This window comes from Mercenaria mercenaria, chromosome 19 (assembly GCF_021730395.1).
Source record: "Mercenaria mercenaria strain notata chromosome 19, MADL_Memer_1, whole genome shotgun sequence".
Classification (NCBI taxonomy): Eukaryota; Metazoa; Mollusca; class Bivalvia; order Venerida; family Veneridae; genus Mercenaria; species Mercenaria mercenaria.
This window is the reverse complement of record NC_069379.1, coordinates 36,239,699-36,254,612: the sequence shown is the minus strand read 5'-3', so window position 1 is coordinate 36,254,612 and position 14,914 is coordinate 36,239,699. Positions and strand designations below refer to the sequence as shown.

Below are 14,914 nucleotides of genomic sequence, written 5' to 3'. Positions count from 1 at the left end.
TACAAATATAATTACAATTTTATATATATCTCACACTTCTGATAAAAAAAAGATGTTAGTGTTTAAAATAACATGCTTGTATCCTAAGAATTGAAAGTCGTTGTGAGGGCAGAAGGAATTCGGAGATGCAAAGTGCGAATAGTTTCAAAAGAAGAGACCGATGTATTCCTGTGCTTCCTTTTGTCTCATTCATACACGTAATACAAAATAATTGGACATATATAAAAAGTATTTACTACAATGCAAGGACAAAGGAACATTAAATGTCTCGGTATTCTCCGTTAACTGCCAACATCCAATAATCCCTGATTTAACCTGACCGAAGCTGAAGAACTTTTTTCGCTCTGGAAAAGACTAAAGGCAAAGCGCAAGTTGACTACATACAGAAATTACGACCCGTGAGAGTAACACCAATAACACAGTCTCTCTATAAACAGTCAGATTGACAAATATTGCACGAGGGTCACTCGGTATTCTAAATGCACGCACTATGTATCATTGAACATCGTTCCGAAACTGATTTGAATTCTATGACTTAATTCCTTAGTCAGCATGATACGCGAATTACCGTGTATAATTCTAAAATGACCCGGTAAGATATAAGATGAACAACGTGCGTGCATTAATAAAAGTTTAGACTCAAACTACGGTTGTATACTCTTAAGTGCATACCAGCAGATGACACAAAGTGCAGAGTTATAGACATGCGATAACATTTTGCCCCCTTAAAAGTAATGACGTGTTCGTTGTACCTAAGAGTCGGTCTGTTTGCGCTATTATACAACGTGTGCGCGCAGATAGCATCACATGTGAGAGATAGTAGCAGTAGGAAGATATTTGTCATTAGAAAAGAAGCAATGATGTTCTTGCTATTTGCTTTAATCCTTTCAATCAACAGTTCAGTTGTTGATGCAAAAGGTATGTTGTATTGTTATTATTTTCTCATTAAATCCATTGAAGTTTATAATATTATATATTTGAATTTAGACTAGTAAACACTAGAAACTTTGAATACTTTGTGTTAATTTCTCAGGACACGTGACTTTTACTTCATAATGTCTCTGCAATTTGGAAAAGCAAACAGTCTGAAAACATTAAAAGTGTTAATATCATATCGAAAAATATGAACTATATCTGATTAAGATTTCAAATACCTCTTTATTTATCATTAATTTTCTAGTTTTTTGTTCAAACGTATGCGTCAAGGCAGATGGCCCGTAATGACAATCGGCAATTTCCGTATGATACCGTATTTTCCGTATGCAGTTTCGGCATTCATTAGTATGAACGGAAAGCCACGTGCTTCTATGGGGCTCATTGTCGTTCGAAGGATTCCGATACATCGTAGAAGTATGTAAACGGACGGAGATTATCGACTGCCATAACGGGTCCCACTACCTTAAAACTTACATTGATAGACTTAATTAGGTAAGAGAGCAACTTCACTAACAGTCAAGATATTTGTTAACTCATTGACAATAGTCATGTATATTAAATGCGTCTTCAGTCTTTGCAACATGCAAATAAAGAGTTTATACAACAGCATCGGAGTTGATAAAACAAAATTGAAATCCAACCTCTTTAAAATGTGCAAGCATGCCTTCTATCAAATATTTTTTTAAAATATGATATGATTTGTGAGACAATGTCGTGCTTTGAAAGTGTATTGTTAGTTACACTTATTTCTCATTTACTTAAGAAATTTATTGTGTTTCCTCTAGTAAATATTTCATTGAGCATTTCTTCTTCTTTAAGATTTGTCGTCAGTAGAGAAGCGGAGTCACAACACTGGTCCTGAATGGCCTTCGCATTGCTGGGACCACGCCCCAAATCACATCATGGATCCATTTTGTGCTCTCCTTAATAACAGTAATGTTTTTTTTAATGTTTTTCTCAATAACAGTAATGTTTTAATATGTTTAATGTAAAAATACACTTCTAATGCAACTGTTTTGGTCAGTGTCTTAAATATTCTTTGAAGTACATTTTTCTTGAAATTTGGCGCTGGTTTAGACAATTAATATATCATAAATGGCATGAAGAAATTTCGATAAATAGATTAAAGCCATGTAGTAATTTTATACCATATCTCTAAGGTCACTAGACTGACATTTTTGAACTAAATGAATACATGGTAAAACGTACGATAACACCTTTGTTTTGTCAATAGTTTATGAGCATATTTTCAGGAAAGTAAGTATCTACAAAAGGTGCATTCATTTAAAGCTACTGGCATGCGCTTTCGATTAATATTTTGGAAATCTTAGTTTATGCATAGTCTGATATTGACAGTGTGTCTGACATTTTAAAGTAAAAAAGAAGTGATGTTTCAAAATGCTTGCGTATCAAACATACACAAATGTACATATTGTTCATACATTCAAAGGTTTCTCCGGATGAGTCGTTCATCTTTCAGTATACTTTGATCTTAACAGGATCAAACTTGCAGCATTTCGTGTCGGTGTAACTCGCAGCAACTTTCAAAAATGCATTTAAAAACAACTGTTTTAGACAATTCGAATATACAGTGAAATTATGTTATTTGCTTAAATGCATTTTTATTCAAAATTGGCTATGTTTTCAAAGTAAACATAATTGTCTTACTGAATAATTTCATAAACAAAAGAATTTTCCAAATAAGTTTATAATCTCCAAAGTAGAGATTCTCAAGTTATTTAAAAGATATAAGAAAAAAGTGTTGTGTTACGATGTTAAGATTACAATAACCTATGCCATTAGTCGGCCGTAACATATGTCCTAAACGAATCAAACGTAAGATGGGAGAAAAAAAAGTATAAATATTTTATAACCTTACTTTAGCATATTTCGATGGCTCAAAGCGATACTAGGCGAAGTGTTTATAGAAATAGAAGCAAATAGACTAGTTTCACGCTGAACCCTCGATTTACATTTATTTCAGATAAATCTTCAAATGCCCTTTGTATTTTCTTGTGCTATACGTGTGCTGAAAAGCTAGCAATTTATATCTCATTCTATTTGGGTCTCTATTACGAGCAAATAAAACTAAATTAGAATCACTTTTTCTCAATATTTGTCATAAATTGAAATTTGTAAACATGACTGATCAACTCTTGACATCCCGTACTTTATAACTATTTTATGTATTTCATATAAATAGAAGCATTACATGTTGTTCTGCAAGGATTAATTATAGCTTTCTTTTAAGCGTAAAAATCAGTATTTCTTCTTTCCCATGAAAATGTCCATGTGTATTAAGTTAACAGTGTGATTTCAGTTCTATCAAAACAACCAAAATTCGAAAACTACTATAGAAAATTGCCCGCCAGAGGTGATTACCCACACTGCTCTGAGATGAGATTTATTTTTTGAAAATAAATTAAATGAATTCCCAGCCGAGATCGATTACCTAGCTAGCTCAGTGAATAACACCGTATATTTTCGCTTATAACACGCCCCCGCTTATAAGACACACCCAACATCGGACATGCAATCTGGGGTTTCTTTTTCTTTTAATTCTCTTGTAGTACACGCTTATAAGATGCTCCCCACTCATTGAACTGGAAATATGACTTCTAATAATGCGTCTTATAAGCGAATATATACGGCATGCGTTCGTTATAATACAGATTGCTCCACTGCACCAACGGTAGAAAATGGTAACCATAGCAAGGGTTATACAACGAGTGTCGGTTCCACAGTGTCTTACTTTTGTCTTGACGGTTACTACCTTACTGGACCGGAAGTAATTACATGTGAAAAGACAGATGCAGGTCCAGAATGGTCGCAGACACCTGTATGCAAAAAAGGTATGTATGATTTATTTTCCTACGCCTGTCACTACTGTTATCAAAGTCTTCATGATTATATGCGCTGCAGCTTATTTTATGGAATCTCAATCAATTTAGTGAATAGACAATTATTATGTAACGTGGGCAGTGTATATATATATATATATATATATATATATATATATATATATATATATATATATATATATATATATATATATATGCATGCCTTTTGCTGCTGAAATAGAAGTTTGGAATTTAAATACATGGTTGGAAGTAGGAATAAGTTGCATAAATACTGTGTTAGGTATCTTGAATGAAAATAGTCTGAAGTAAAATAAAAAATTACAACAGGATGATGTCAAAATATTGAAGCAGGAAGTAGATTTTCCAAATCGTGTGAAAGTAAAAAATGCATGACGGTTTTAGAATATCAGATAAGAACATGAAAATGAAAAGGATGTATGAAAAGCCACGTGGGAAGAATATGGCTTTGTTGAATATCAGGTAAGTAAGTACAATACAAAGTACACAGCAATGAAACAATGTCAGAAGGGCCGAGTGGTGAGGTCGCTAACTTGGAAACACTTAACCTTCACCATTGATGTTCGCTTTGATTGTAAAATTAATATTGTGAAGCCTTCCGACTAGTCTTCGTCCAAATAGAGACATGGAAACAGACCTTAAAGGATTAAAGATAGGAAAGAAATTCGCAAATATTATAAGATATTTGAAAGCAGAATGAAAATAAAAGATTTAATCATACTTGCACACAACCGAATTATAAATAATAGTCACGTTCTGTTCACAGTCCCGTGTCCTCCTATTCCGGATGTTAAAGATAGTTATCACCTGACCACAAATTTAACAGCTATAGGTTTACTGGGCGCTATTTTTTGTTTACAGCCACACGTCCTGTTTTTCCGGAAATCGAAAAAATGATTATCACGAGTCCATAAATTCAATAGAAATAGGCACTACTATGCAGTATTAATGTGATAATGGGTATCATCAGTCATACTTTCACACGACTGAATAATAGTTATTTCTTGTTTGCAGCCACGTGTCCTGCTATTCCGGATATTGAAAACGGTTATCACGAGACCATAAATTCAACAGAAATAGGCACTAATGTGCAATATTTTTGTGATGATGGGTATGAAATACTGGACATAGACACAATCTCATGTGTGTATAATGGTACCGGGAAAATCCCAGTTTGGACCCAGCCACTTCCGGAATGCATAGGTATGAATAAGTTACAGAGTATAAAGTTATTCACAGTAGAAACTGGTTGTGTCTGACTTGTTATTTTAAAATATTTTCACGTTTTCTTAAAAGATGTTGAAATATCTATCGCAGATGAAAGGTTTTATTGGCGCATTTTACACCTGTTATGATTCCTTTGTTTGTTTGTTTGTGTTGGGTTTAATCGACAGTATTTCAGTTATATCACAGCGAGCAGTTAACCTAACCAGTGTTCCTGGATTCTGTACCAGTTCAAACCTGTTCTCCGCAAGTAACTGCAACTTCTCCACATGAATTAGGTGGAGGACGAATGGTTTCATACCCAATGTCTTTTAACAATTCGCCAAGGAGAACAAACACCGCACTCGGGGATAGAACTGACGGCCTCTCTATCCGTAGTTCTGCGCTCTACCTGTCGAGCTAAGTGGGTGGGCTTTGTTGTGATTCATATCAATTCAAAAGCCTGAAAGTTCCCAGAAGGTTTAAAATGTTTTGTGAAAAAATGATAAAAACTGGAGTCCAAAAAGAGAATTTGCATAATTATATGGTTGGTAAAACACTTCTTCTAATATTAAGTATGAACCTATATAGAATAAACCATAGAAATAGGATCAAATCAATGGATTCAATAACATTTTCAACATTGTTAATTAAGAAGAAAAATATATTTAACAGTCCTTACAAATAACGTAACAGTAATATTTCAGATAGAAGCGCTATTACCCTTTATCTGTATTTCGGTGATGTTTGTGGTCTGACTGATTAAAGCTTTATGCTCGGAAAGTGAATGATTATTTGTAACATTCATTTTCTGCCAGTACCACAGCTGGTATTGAATTGTATCCCAGGTTTTAACAGTTTACACTGAGGCATTTGCATAAGGCTGTGTTCTGTCCGGCCTTGATATACTCTTCTAGAAAAGACATTGTGTCTTAAATCATTCGTCCTCCACCTCGGATTCATGTTGACAGCTTCTTGCAGAGAAAAGGTTTGTACTGGAACAGAATCCAAGAACTCTACTTAGGTTAACTAACCGCCGTCACATAACTAAACTACTGTTGAAAAAACGGTGTTAAATCCAAAAATGAATAAAACTCTTTGGAAACAATAACATCTAGAATCTTTATTTCCCGGCATTGATCAAGGTTATGTATTTGTTTGTAGGGGGTTGCACTTTGCCCGTATTCACAAATGGTATCATTATGTTACCGGGTATGACTCTAACAACTGCTTTGCCTGACACGACTCTCGAGACAACAACTGAACTCCCATACACTACTACTGATGAGCCAGAGCTTTACAACGTAACGACGACAACAGAAGTTCCAGATACGTTTAACGAAACAACTACAGTAACCGCTATGCCAGATATATCTAATGACACAACGACTAATCTGACGGATAATACCAATGAAACTGATAACACGGACAACTCTATAACAAGTACTGCAATAACAACTTTTCTGCCGGACACAACCACCGTCCCACCAGCTACTGCCACCACTATATCACCATACGCATATGTAAGAAATGAAACGTTCCATATTAATGATACAATTATATATAAATGTAACGCTGGGTATAGTATCGTCTCAACAGCCAACGTAGGATATGTCGGAAATGCCATAGAAGCCACGTGTGTGATTGCAACTAATGCATCAGCCCCCTTACTCACATCTAACAAGATATCTACTTGGAGCACAACAGTCGTGTGTGTACCAGGTAAATGGAAGAACATTTCACTAGTTTCCTCTTTCCGTTTGTTTGTTTTGGGTCTAACATAGTACATTTTGTGCCACGAGGGGTCCTTTTGGCCAGTCAGAATTTATTCAAGTATAGTTCATATAGTAATTTATGCATCTTTGCACAGTGCTGATTTAAAAGAAAACACTTTTAACTGCTGTATTATACTTACTGGGTAAGCGAATCATGTAATTTCATGTCATGATATCTGTTTATAAAATCTACAAAGGACATTGACGAATGATTTACTAAAAAGCCTTTCAATATGTAATTATCGTATTAAAGGCAACAGAAGTTTTGGATATCAGTTTCCAGACATATCAAATTATCTGCAGCAATATAAACATGTTTCTAATTGTGTGTTGCCATATCTACGATTCGGAATGTGTAATAAGGTGTGTAGTATGTATGTTTATTTATTAACACGTTGATTACAACATATGGCAATTGCAAACGAGTTGCAGAGCATATGGCAATTGCAACGAGTTGCACAATATATGGCAATTGCAACGAGTTGCACAATATATGGCAATTGCAACAAGTTGTATTATTTTGCTTGCAATCTACAGAGTGTCCGCCTGTTGTCGATGTATTAAATGCAAACTACACTGCACCGTCTAACACGCTTGAAGGATCAACAGTTGTGTACACCTGCTTTCCCGGTTTTGAAATGGTTGGTCCAACGGAAGTCAAGTGTCTTTCTACTGGGAACTGGAGCGAGCTTCCTCGTTGTATAGGTATTAGTCAGTTGGCTTAAAATCGGTTTTAAGAAGGCCTGTTTTTAAAGAGTTATATGTTACCTTTTTTCTTCATGAAATTGTGTATAGATTTCTTTAATTTTGATTAGCAGTCGCATCTAGATAAAAGCTTTAAAGACTTTCCATTCATATGTAAGTTGCATATGCATTTTGTTTCTATCAATCAACAACATCTACATAGTTGTCCGCTTGAATACAATAGCATATACATCTGTCCAAGACTTCTGTCTTAAGAATGCCAGTGTGTTTCGTTGTCTCCATTGTTTATAAACAATCTGTAGCGGACAAGAGTATCGCGCAATTGTCGATTCAGATTGAATCAAAACCATTTAGAAAAATTAGAAGCAAAGTGTATTAAGCGTTAATAAGTATTCTTAAAATGCTCAAATCTCAAATGTGTTACGATAAATATACTGGAATAGGTGTATGGAATAGGAACAAATAACACAGAAAATGTTTACCACTGTTTAGTAGCAAAATACATAAAGCTCTTCACACAACAGTGTGTCAGTTCACGTACATAAACTTTTATTCAGGTTGCATGGCCGCTCCGGAGATTGACTATGGGACGCATGACGCAAATTACACTACAACAATAAATTCGACAGTTTCGTACGTGTGCAGCGATGGCTTCAGTATGATTGGCCTAGAGGTGATCACGTGTAACGCAATCAACGAACCCCCGTATGCAAACTGGTCAGAGCCGCCTTTCTGCACACGTGGTAATTGAAATATTTATCTGCTACCGATTGAAATTTGTCCCTCATTTGAATGCAGTGGGAAGATATTATAACTTGATTTAAGTTACAGGCACATAAAGACAACTGGCTAATTATAATGATTATATTCTCCGCATATGGTTGTATTCTCCGCATACGATTGTATTCTCCGCAAATGATTGTATTCTCCGCATACGATTGTATTCTCCGCATACGATTGTATTGTCTGCATATGATTGTATTCTCCGCATATGGTTGTATTCTCCGCATACGATTGTATTCTCCGCATATGATTGTATTCTCCGCATATGATTTCGGTATTCTCCGGTTTGAACGGAAAACCATGTTCGCAATTAGTTACGTTTACGTCAGAGAAATATCGAATAACCTAAAGAGAATACCTAGTCACTCGGACATTGTCGGGTGTACTTTCAATAGTAATTGCGTATTAAAGTTTTTATCTCAAAAGAGGTTGTGTGTAAAATACCAGAGCATCAGTTGGTGGTGTAGTATGTTCATTTCTGGCAGCATTAATAAAGGAACACATAATTTGAACTGTTTTTGGATTTCCAGAGACATATGCTTTTCATAACAGATCAGTGCACGCATTAAATTTGACGCCATATCGACCTGACACCGGAATTTTGCCTCAGAAGGGAAAAGAAATCACCGACCCGCTGTAGTTCCAGAACGTCATATGCCCTGCAAAAAGTATTTAAGAAAATATGCGAAGCAAAGCTTGTAGCAAAATTCTTAAATTTTGTAAAGATTATACTCAAGCATGTATAATAAAAAAATTCTAATAGATAAAAAATGTTGTGCTTGTCTGACATTCTGTCAAATTAAAAAAGTCAAAGGTCGGACGGTATTCTGAACAGGTCATTTGTCTTTATTTGGTCACAAGGTCCACCGCTCATATACCTTTTGAAGTAAGTTTAAGATATCCAGTTTACATGTGTGTGCGTAACATTTGTTGAGGATGCTCTAATAGTCTCTGTTTATATTTACCTTTTAAAATCATTCTTTCTGAAGTTGCTCCATGTTCTTTATTGGTAGCATGCGGACCCATTCCGTCCATTGAGAATGGCGTTCATACAGATCCCGAAAACATTCTGATTGGCGGAAACCTTACATATTCATGTTTGCCTGGATTCGAAATGGATGGCTCTTCGAATGTTGTCTGTATGCCGCCAGGAAATTGGAGTCAAACACCAGTATGTAAGCTAGGTAATGACGTAACTAATAGCTTTCCAACCCTTAATGGCAGTATTGCCTAACCAGCCAACATGACGTTCGGATACCGTTCGTCTGGAGAAAATGTCTCGATTCAGGTAACATTTGTCCATATATGCCTTATTACTTGACGAAATGTCATCAAATAAAACAGCAAAATGAGTGCTTACCTCCTCGTAAAGCGTCTGCCATCAGTTTGCGATACTTTACCCAAACAACACAAACACTTTGCCCAACTGCTTTGCGTGTACTAAATGTAGATAACGTACACACTTTTACAGTTGAGCGAAGTATTGAGAACTGGTTGCAAACGTTTAGTGAGGAGGTAAGCACTCAATTTGCTGTTTCCGTTGTACTTTATCGTATGAAAACCCGCCAAGTAATAAGGAAAATATAAGCAAAACATTACCTACAACTGTACTACATTTTCTCCGTGTGTATGGTATCTACAAGTCACGTGGGTTGGCCATCTTAACTACTGTCTTTTTCTTATATTTGATTTTAAAATCAGTTTGACAAAAGGAGGTTTGTTTTGACAATATCGTATTCCGTGACTCAACTATCGTGATTACATTTTTATGTGAATCACGCTGCACTTTGATGGAGAATCACACACTAATGTTTTGTGGGAAATGGAGTCTGAGGATTGGAAATATATCATGATTTTTTAAAACTCGAATGTTTGTGGGAAATTGAGAAGAACGTTGCTATACTGACGAAATACATTAAAAAATATGTTAAAAATACCTAATGTCGTAACAGATCAGGCCAGGACACAAATTGGTGCAAATTAATTAAAAAATGCAGTTACAGTCTGCACTTGAAAACAATGTTGAAATGCATTCGATAGTATTAACTGAATAATAAAATTAACGAATAGTATCATAAATATTTTGTTTGAGGCTGAAAGGGAACTTTTCTTCAGTTCTTCGTTTATTAAGTCATAACACAATTTAGTTTCAAATATTATTAAGAGGAGTATATGTCTTGTAAAATGGATAATGCTATATTATAATATGAAATAAAAAATATCATTTCGTTCCCAAATTTGTTCAGTTAAAACAGTTTTACTCTCTAGTACCGAAAGATGGAATGAAATAATGCCATGATTTTAAGAATAACAAATTACGAAATACACTTCTTGTTTATGTCTGTAGAATGCGTCATCAAATCGATTGATATTGTGTTCATTATTGATGGTTCCGGTAGTCTAGGAGTCCATGGATTCGACCAGACACTGCAGTTTGTTGTCGATATGGTCTCCAAGTAAGTCATACTTCTGTAGATTGCGTAATCAAACCAATTGATATTGTGTTCATTATTGATGGTCCCGGTAGACTAGGAGTCCGTGGATTCGACCAGACACTGCAGTTTGTTGTCGATATGGTCTCCAAGTAAGTACAAATTCTGTACATTGGATAACAATTGCTATGGTTTTGTTGCTTATTGAAAATAATTTTGAAATGCTATGTCGATATGGTCTCCAAGTAAGTCATACTTCTGCAGATTTGGTAACAATCGCTATGTTTTTTTTTCAAAAATATTCGCGAGTAGTGCCACTTCCGAAGCCAAAATATTTATGAATATCAATCTTCATCATGTACTAAAGATTTCCTAATGGCGAATAAGGCTTCTAACCATGAAATACTCATTCTAAAGTAATCTTTGATATCATCAAACATTGCAACATAAAATCCTGAGGAGGGTTACAATTAAAGTCTAGATCAATAATTGAGTTAATACAAAAAAAAAAAACAACAGGAAAACACTATTATATGTTGAAGTTGTTTAAGTTTGCATACTGCAAACGACAGTTCTAATATTGGATGAAAGTTTGAAAGATTTATAGGAATTAAGTTTTTAAGAACTTAATATACTATAGTTCAACTTTTTAAAACTTTATTGATTTCAAATTTGAATAAAAATGTCATAATTTTGAAGACATTCTTTTTGTGTTTAAATCTTATACGCATCACGGCGAAGATTTTTTACAAAATTTAATGATGAAATTCTATATTACACTATTGAATAGCTCCTAAATATTGTCCCAATTGTTGTTGATTATATACAGAATGATGTAAAAAAAGAAACTTGGAATTATTATTACACATTAAGGTATCGAGGATTTTGTTAAAGCAAAAATATTTCAGGGTCAGTCTTATCAGCGTTTGAGATACCAGTGTTCAGTTTTATAGGATGTAGAAATACTAATTGTAAAAGTTTATCCGAGGTGTTTTTTTTCTTTGTAAAACCTGCGTTATTTCATTCAAACATTTTCATCTTCTACAAACCTGTTATAATTATATTGTTTAGGTTTCCGATTGAGACGACACGTTTTGGGTTGTTAACCTTTTCCTCTGACACTTACCTACAATTCCATTTAAATGGATACGTTAATGACTCAGTGGGACTTATTGGGCGAATTCAAAATACAAGGTAAGTGTATTATGTTTTCATTATATAGAGCATTTTTATCGAATTCGAAATAAAACTTACGTGTATTAAGTTTTCATTTCATAAAGCTATAATAGCAAACCCGAAATATATCTTAAGTGTATATGTTTACATATTATAAAGCTTTAAGAAAACTTCGAAATAGAATGTAAGTGTTTCTGTTTTCATTTTATAGAGGTATAATACCGAATTCGAAATACAACGTAGGTTTGTAAAGCTTTAATGGTGAATTAAAAATACAACGTAAGTGTGTTAAGTGTATTATGTTTTCGTTGTAAGGTTTTAGTTTTTGAATGCCTGCAACACGTTTTCTACATCTTTTCAATACAGTTTCTATTTTTGGCTTGCCTGTTTTTCAGTGTGTGACTCTGTCTGTGCTAATAGTCTAGGAAATCCGATTACTACTTTTATGTAACTATAGTAGCTCTGTCCGTTTAGCTCAATAGGGAGAGCGCAGATGGATCGAGGGGTCGTGAATTCAATACCCGTACTAAGTGTATGTTCTCTATGACGCCTGATAAATGACATTGTGTGTGTAAATCATTCGATCTTCACCTTTGATTCGTTAAAAAATGTGGTGGCAGTCACTTATGGTGGACAGGTATGCACTTGTACAGAATCCAGGCAAAACAGTTTGATTAAATGCCCGCCGTTACTTAACTGAAATATTGTTGAGAAACGGTGTCAAACCTGAAGCAAACAAAAACCAAAGCTTTGATCTATAGGTCATATTTTAATGAAGCGAAGTATGTGCAACAGAACTATATATTGCTTGTACCTGAAATTTATATATTTATAATGTTTTCATTAAACATCAACAGCTTTCCAACTGGAGGGACCCATACTTATGCCGGTCTAGAGTTTGCCCGAACTGACATGTTCCAAGTTGTGAATGGAATGAGGCCAAACGTGACACACACAGCTATTGTAGTTACCGACGGTATGTGTGTTTTGTTTAATTGCTATTACTGATGGTGCTTCAACGCTTTTTAAGATATAATGCAAAAATATTAGTATTCATAAGATGATTGTATGGGGGGGGGGGGGGGGGGGGGGGGGGGGGGGGGCAGGGATGCTGTCTTTCCCATTCATTTCAGGTCCACCAATTCATATCCTAGAGAAATACTCGTTTCAGTCTAAATCAGTAAAAATTCATGTTATTTTACAATATGTGCAAGTAAGTGTTGTCTGCTAAAAAAGCAGCTTGTAAAAACGCGACCAACAAGGTAGGTTTAGGATACACTATTGACAATAAAGTATACGTAACAATTATTACATCGAGACAGACAAGAAGGGTAACATATTTTTAGGATATTTACCGGAATTGCGGCAGATGAGAGAAAATTCACATTATATTTAACAGTTTGATGAAAAATAATGACAGTACTTTAGATATCCCTTATTAAAAGTGTTTTGTATAATAATATAAAATCAGTAATTATCTACATCAGCTATTCTAACTCTCGTATATTCAATTGCCGTTACCTTGTTAGCGGAGATCATGTAGGTATATTTTAAACTGAATGAAATTAGAGTAAATCCGAACTCTAAATGCCGCCTCAGCAAACCTACAAATAATCTAATCGGACAAGCTTCTGTCAGTCTTTCTAGTCACTGTATCACGAGAGATTAATAAAGACTCTATAATTATTGCCTTTACAGGTCACAGTGACAATATCAACGAAACTGCAGAACAAGCACAACTTTTGAAGGATTCTGGAGTGACCATATATTCTGTGGGTGTCGGTCTTACTGATGTCAAAGAACTCGAGCTAATCGCTTCCAACACAACGTTTGTGTTCACCGTAGACAACTATGACAGAATTAACGAAATCACAGGACCACTCGCTGGAATAACATGTGCTTGTAAGTAATTTTAAGTTCATCTTACTGTTTTTAATTGAATAATATGTGAAAGTTAAGGTATGTATTAGCGAATTTCATACAAAATCAATACAGTAAATATATTCCTCCGCATTTGATAAGATAGTGAGTAAAGGGGATCCGATCTTGTTACTTTGACTGGATTAAAGAGTTCATTTAAGTTTATCTAATAATAAAGTTCCATGGAAGTCACTGCTATCGATCATATTACCTCTGACGAACAGATTCAATCATGCCGAACATGTTATTATTTAATTCTATGTTTCTGTCATTTCTTAACTTTAGAATTGAATTTAAAAAATGGACAAGTGGACTAAGTCTGTGATATCGGAAAAAATAATTTATCTGTTCTATCTTTCAGCTACCTTGGGTCCATCGGACGACGATGATGTGGTACAATAATAAATTGAAAGGAATTGTCATAGGTTTCAATAAATGATTTGAAGTGTTGAATTAAAGCGTAATTTGTGTTTTCAGTCGAACCGAATATGCTATTATTCTGCTTGGTTGCATTCTACGCTTCTTATGGATCATCTTATAGACTTTGTTTATCATAACAACAAAGTATCTCCCTACTTAGATCTAAGTGTTGTTATACTTGTTGGTCCTTTGAATCGTGGTGTCCATTTAATTCTGTTTGATGCGGTTCAAAGGGGGCGTTACAGTTATTGCACTTTCTATTACGTTCTTGAATAGACTCGATGAGACCAAGTCTGTTATTCATTTGCTTGGTTGCGTTTTATGCTCAAAGGATCTTATTATATGTTGTATTATATCCTTAAAGTTTGTTTTGTTTTTAAACAGCTCCATCTAATACTAAAATGTCAACACTTGTAGTTAATATAATGTGTCTTGAATATGGGAAAATGAACTTGATATACGATTACAAGTATTCAAAGCATGTGAAGAAATTTTGTATTTTATCAGGTTAAATCATATGAAAAATGTGCACGGAGGAAACTTTTATTAACTGACTGTGACTATCACAATGGATTCAGAAATTTTCAGAATTTAAATAAAAGAACATAGATATAATCATGAGCAATTGTATACTTCAAACAGTGTACTGTAATGTTGAAATGAAGTTGCCCAGGTTGTTCTGAGT

General features: G+C 34.6%; 1 protein-coding gene across 1 annotated transcript; it reads left to right on the top strand.

Moving 5' to 3' along the window:
• The first annotated feature begins 719 nt into the window (after window positions 1–719).
• Window positions 720–14,390, top strand: LOC123542411 (complement receptor type 1-like). Its single transcript, XM_053530802.1, has 13 exons — window positions 720–918; window positions 1,756–1,869; window positions 3,609–3,788; window positions 4,830–5,018; window positions 6,183–6,740; window positions 7,331–7,498; window positions 8,056–8,241; window positions 9,295–9,465; window positions 10,629–10,737; window positions 11,785–11,907; window positions 12,747–12,865; window positions 13,588–13,791; window positions 14,171–14,390. The coding sequence occupies exons 1-13, from the start codon at window positions 735–737 to the stop codon at window positions 14,209–14,211; spliced, it is 2,346 nt and encodes a 781-aa protein (XP_053386777.1). The 5' UTR covers window positions 720–734; the 3' UTR covers window positions 14,212–14,390.
• Window positions 14,391–14,914: the final 524 nt, after the last annotated feature.

Excerpts from the sequence above, each read along its gene's own strand:
- LOC123542411 (XM_053530802.1), top strand. The coding sequence starts at position 735 with ATGACGTGTTCGTTGTACCTAAGAGTCGGTCTGTTTGCGCTATTATAC. Across the intron at positions 1,870-3,608 it reads TTGTGCTCTCCTTAATAACA|ATTGCTCCACTGCACCAACG; the intron begins GTAATGTTTTTT and ends GTTATAATACAG. Across the intron at positions 10,738-11,784 it reads GTTGTCGATATGGTCTCCAA|GTTTCCGATTGAGACGACAC; the intron begins GTAAGTCATACT and ends TATATTGTTTAG.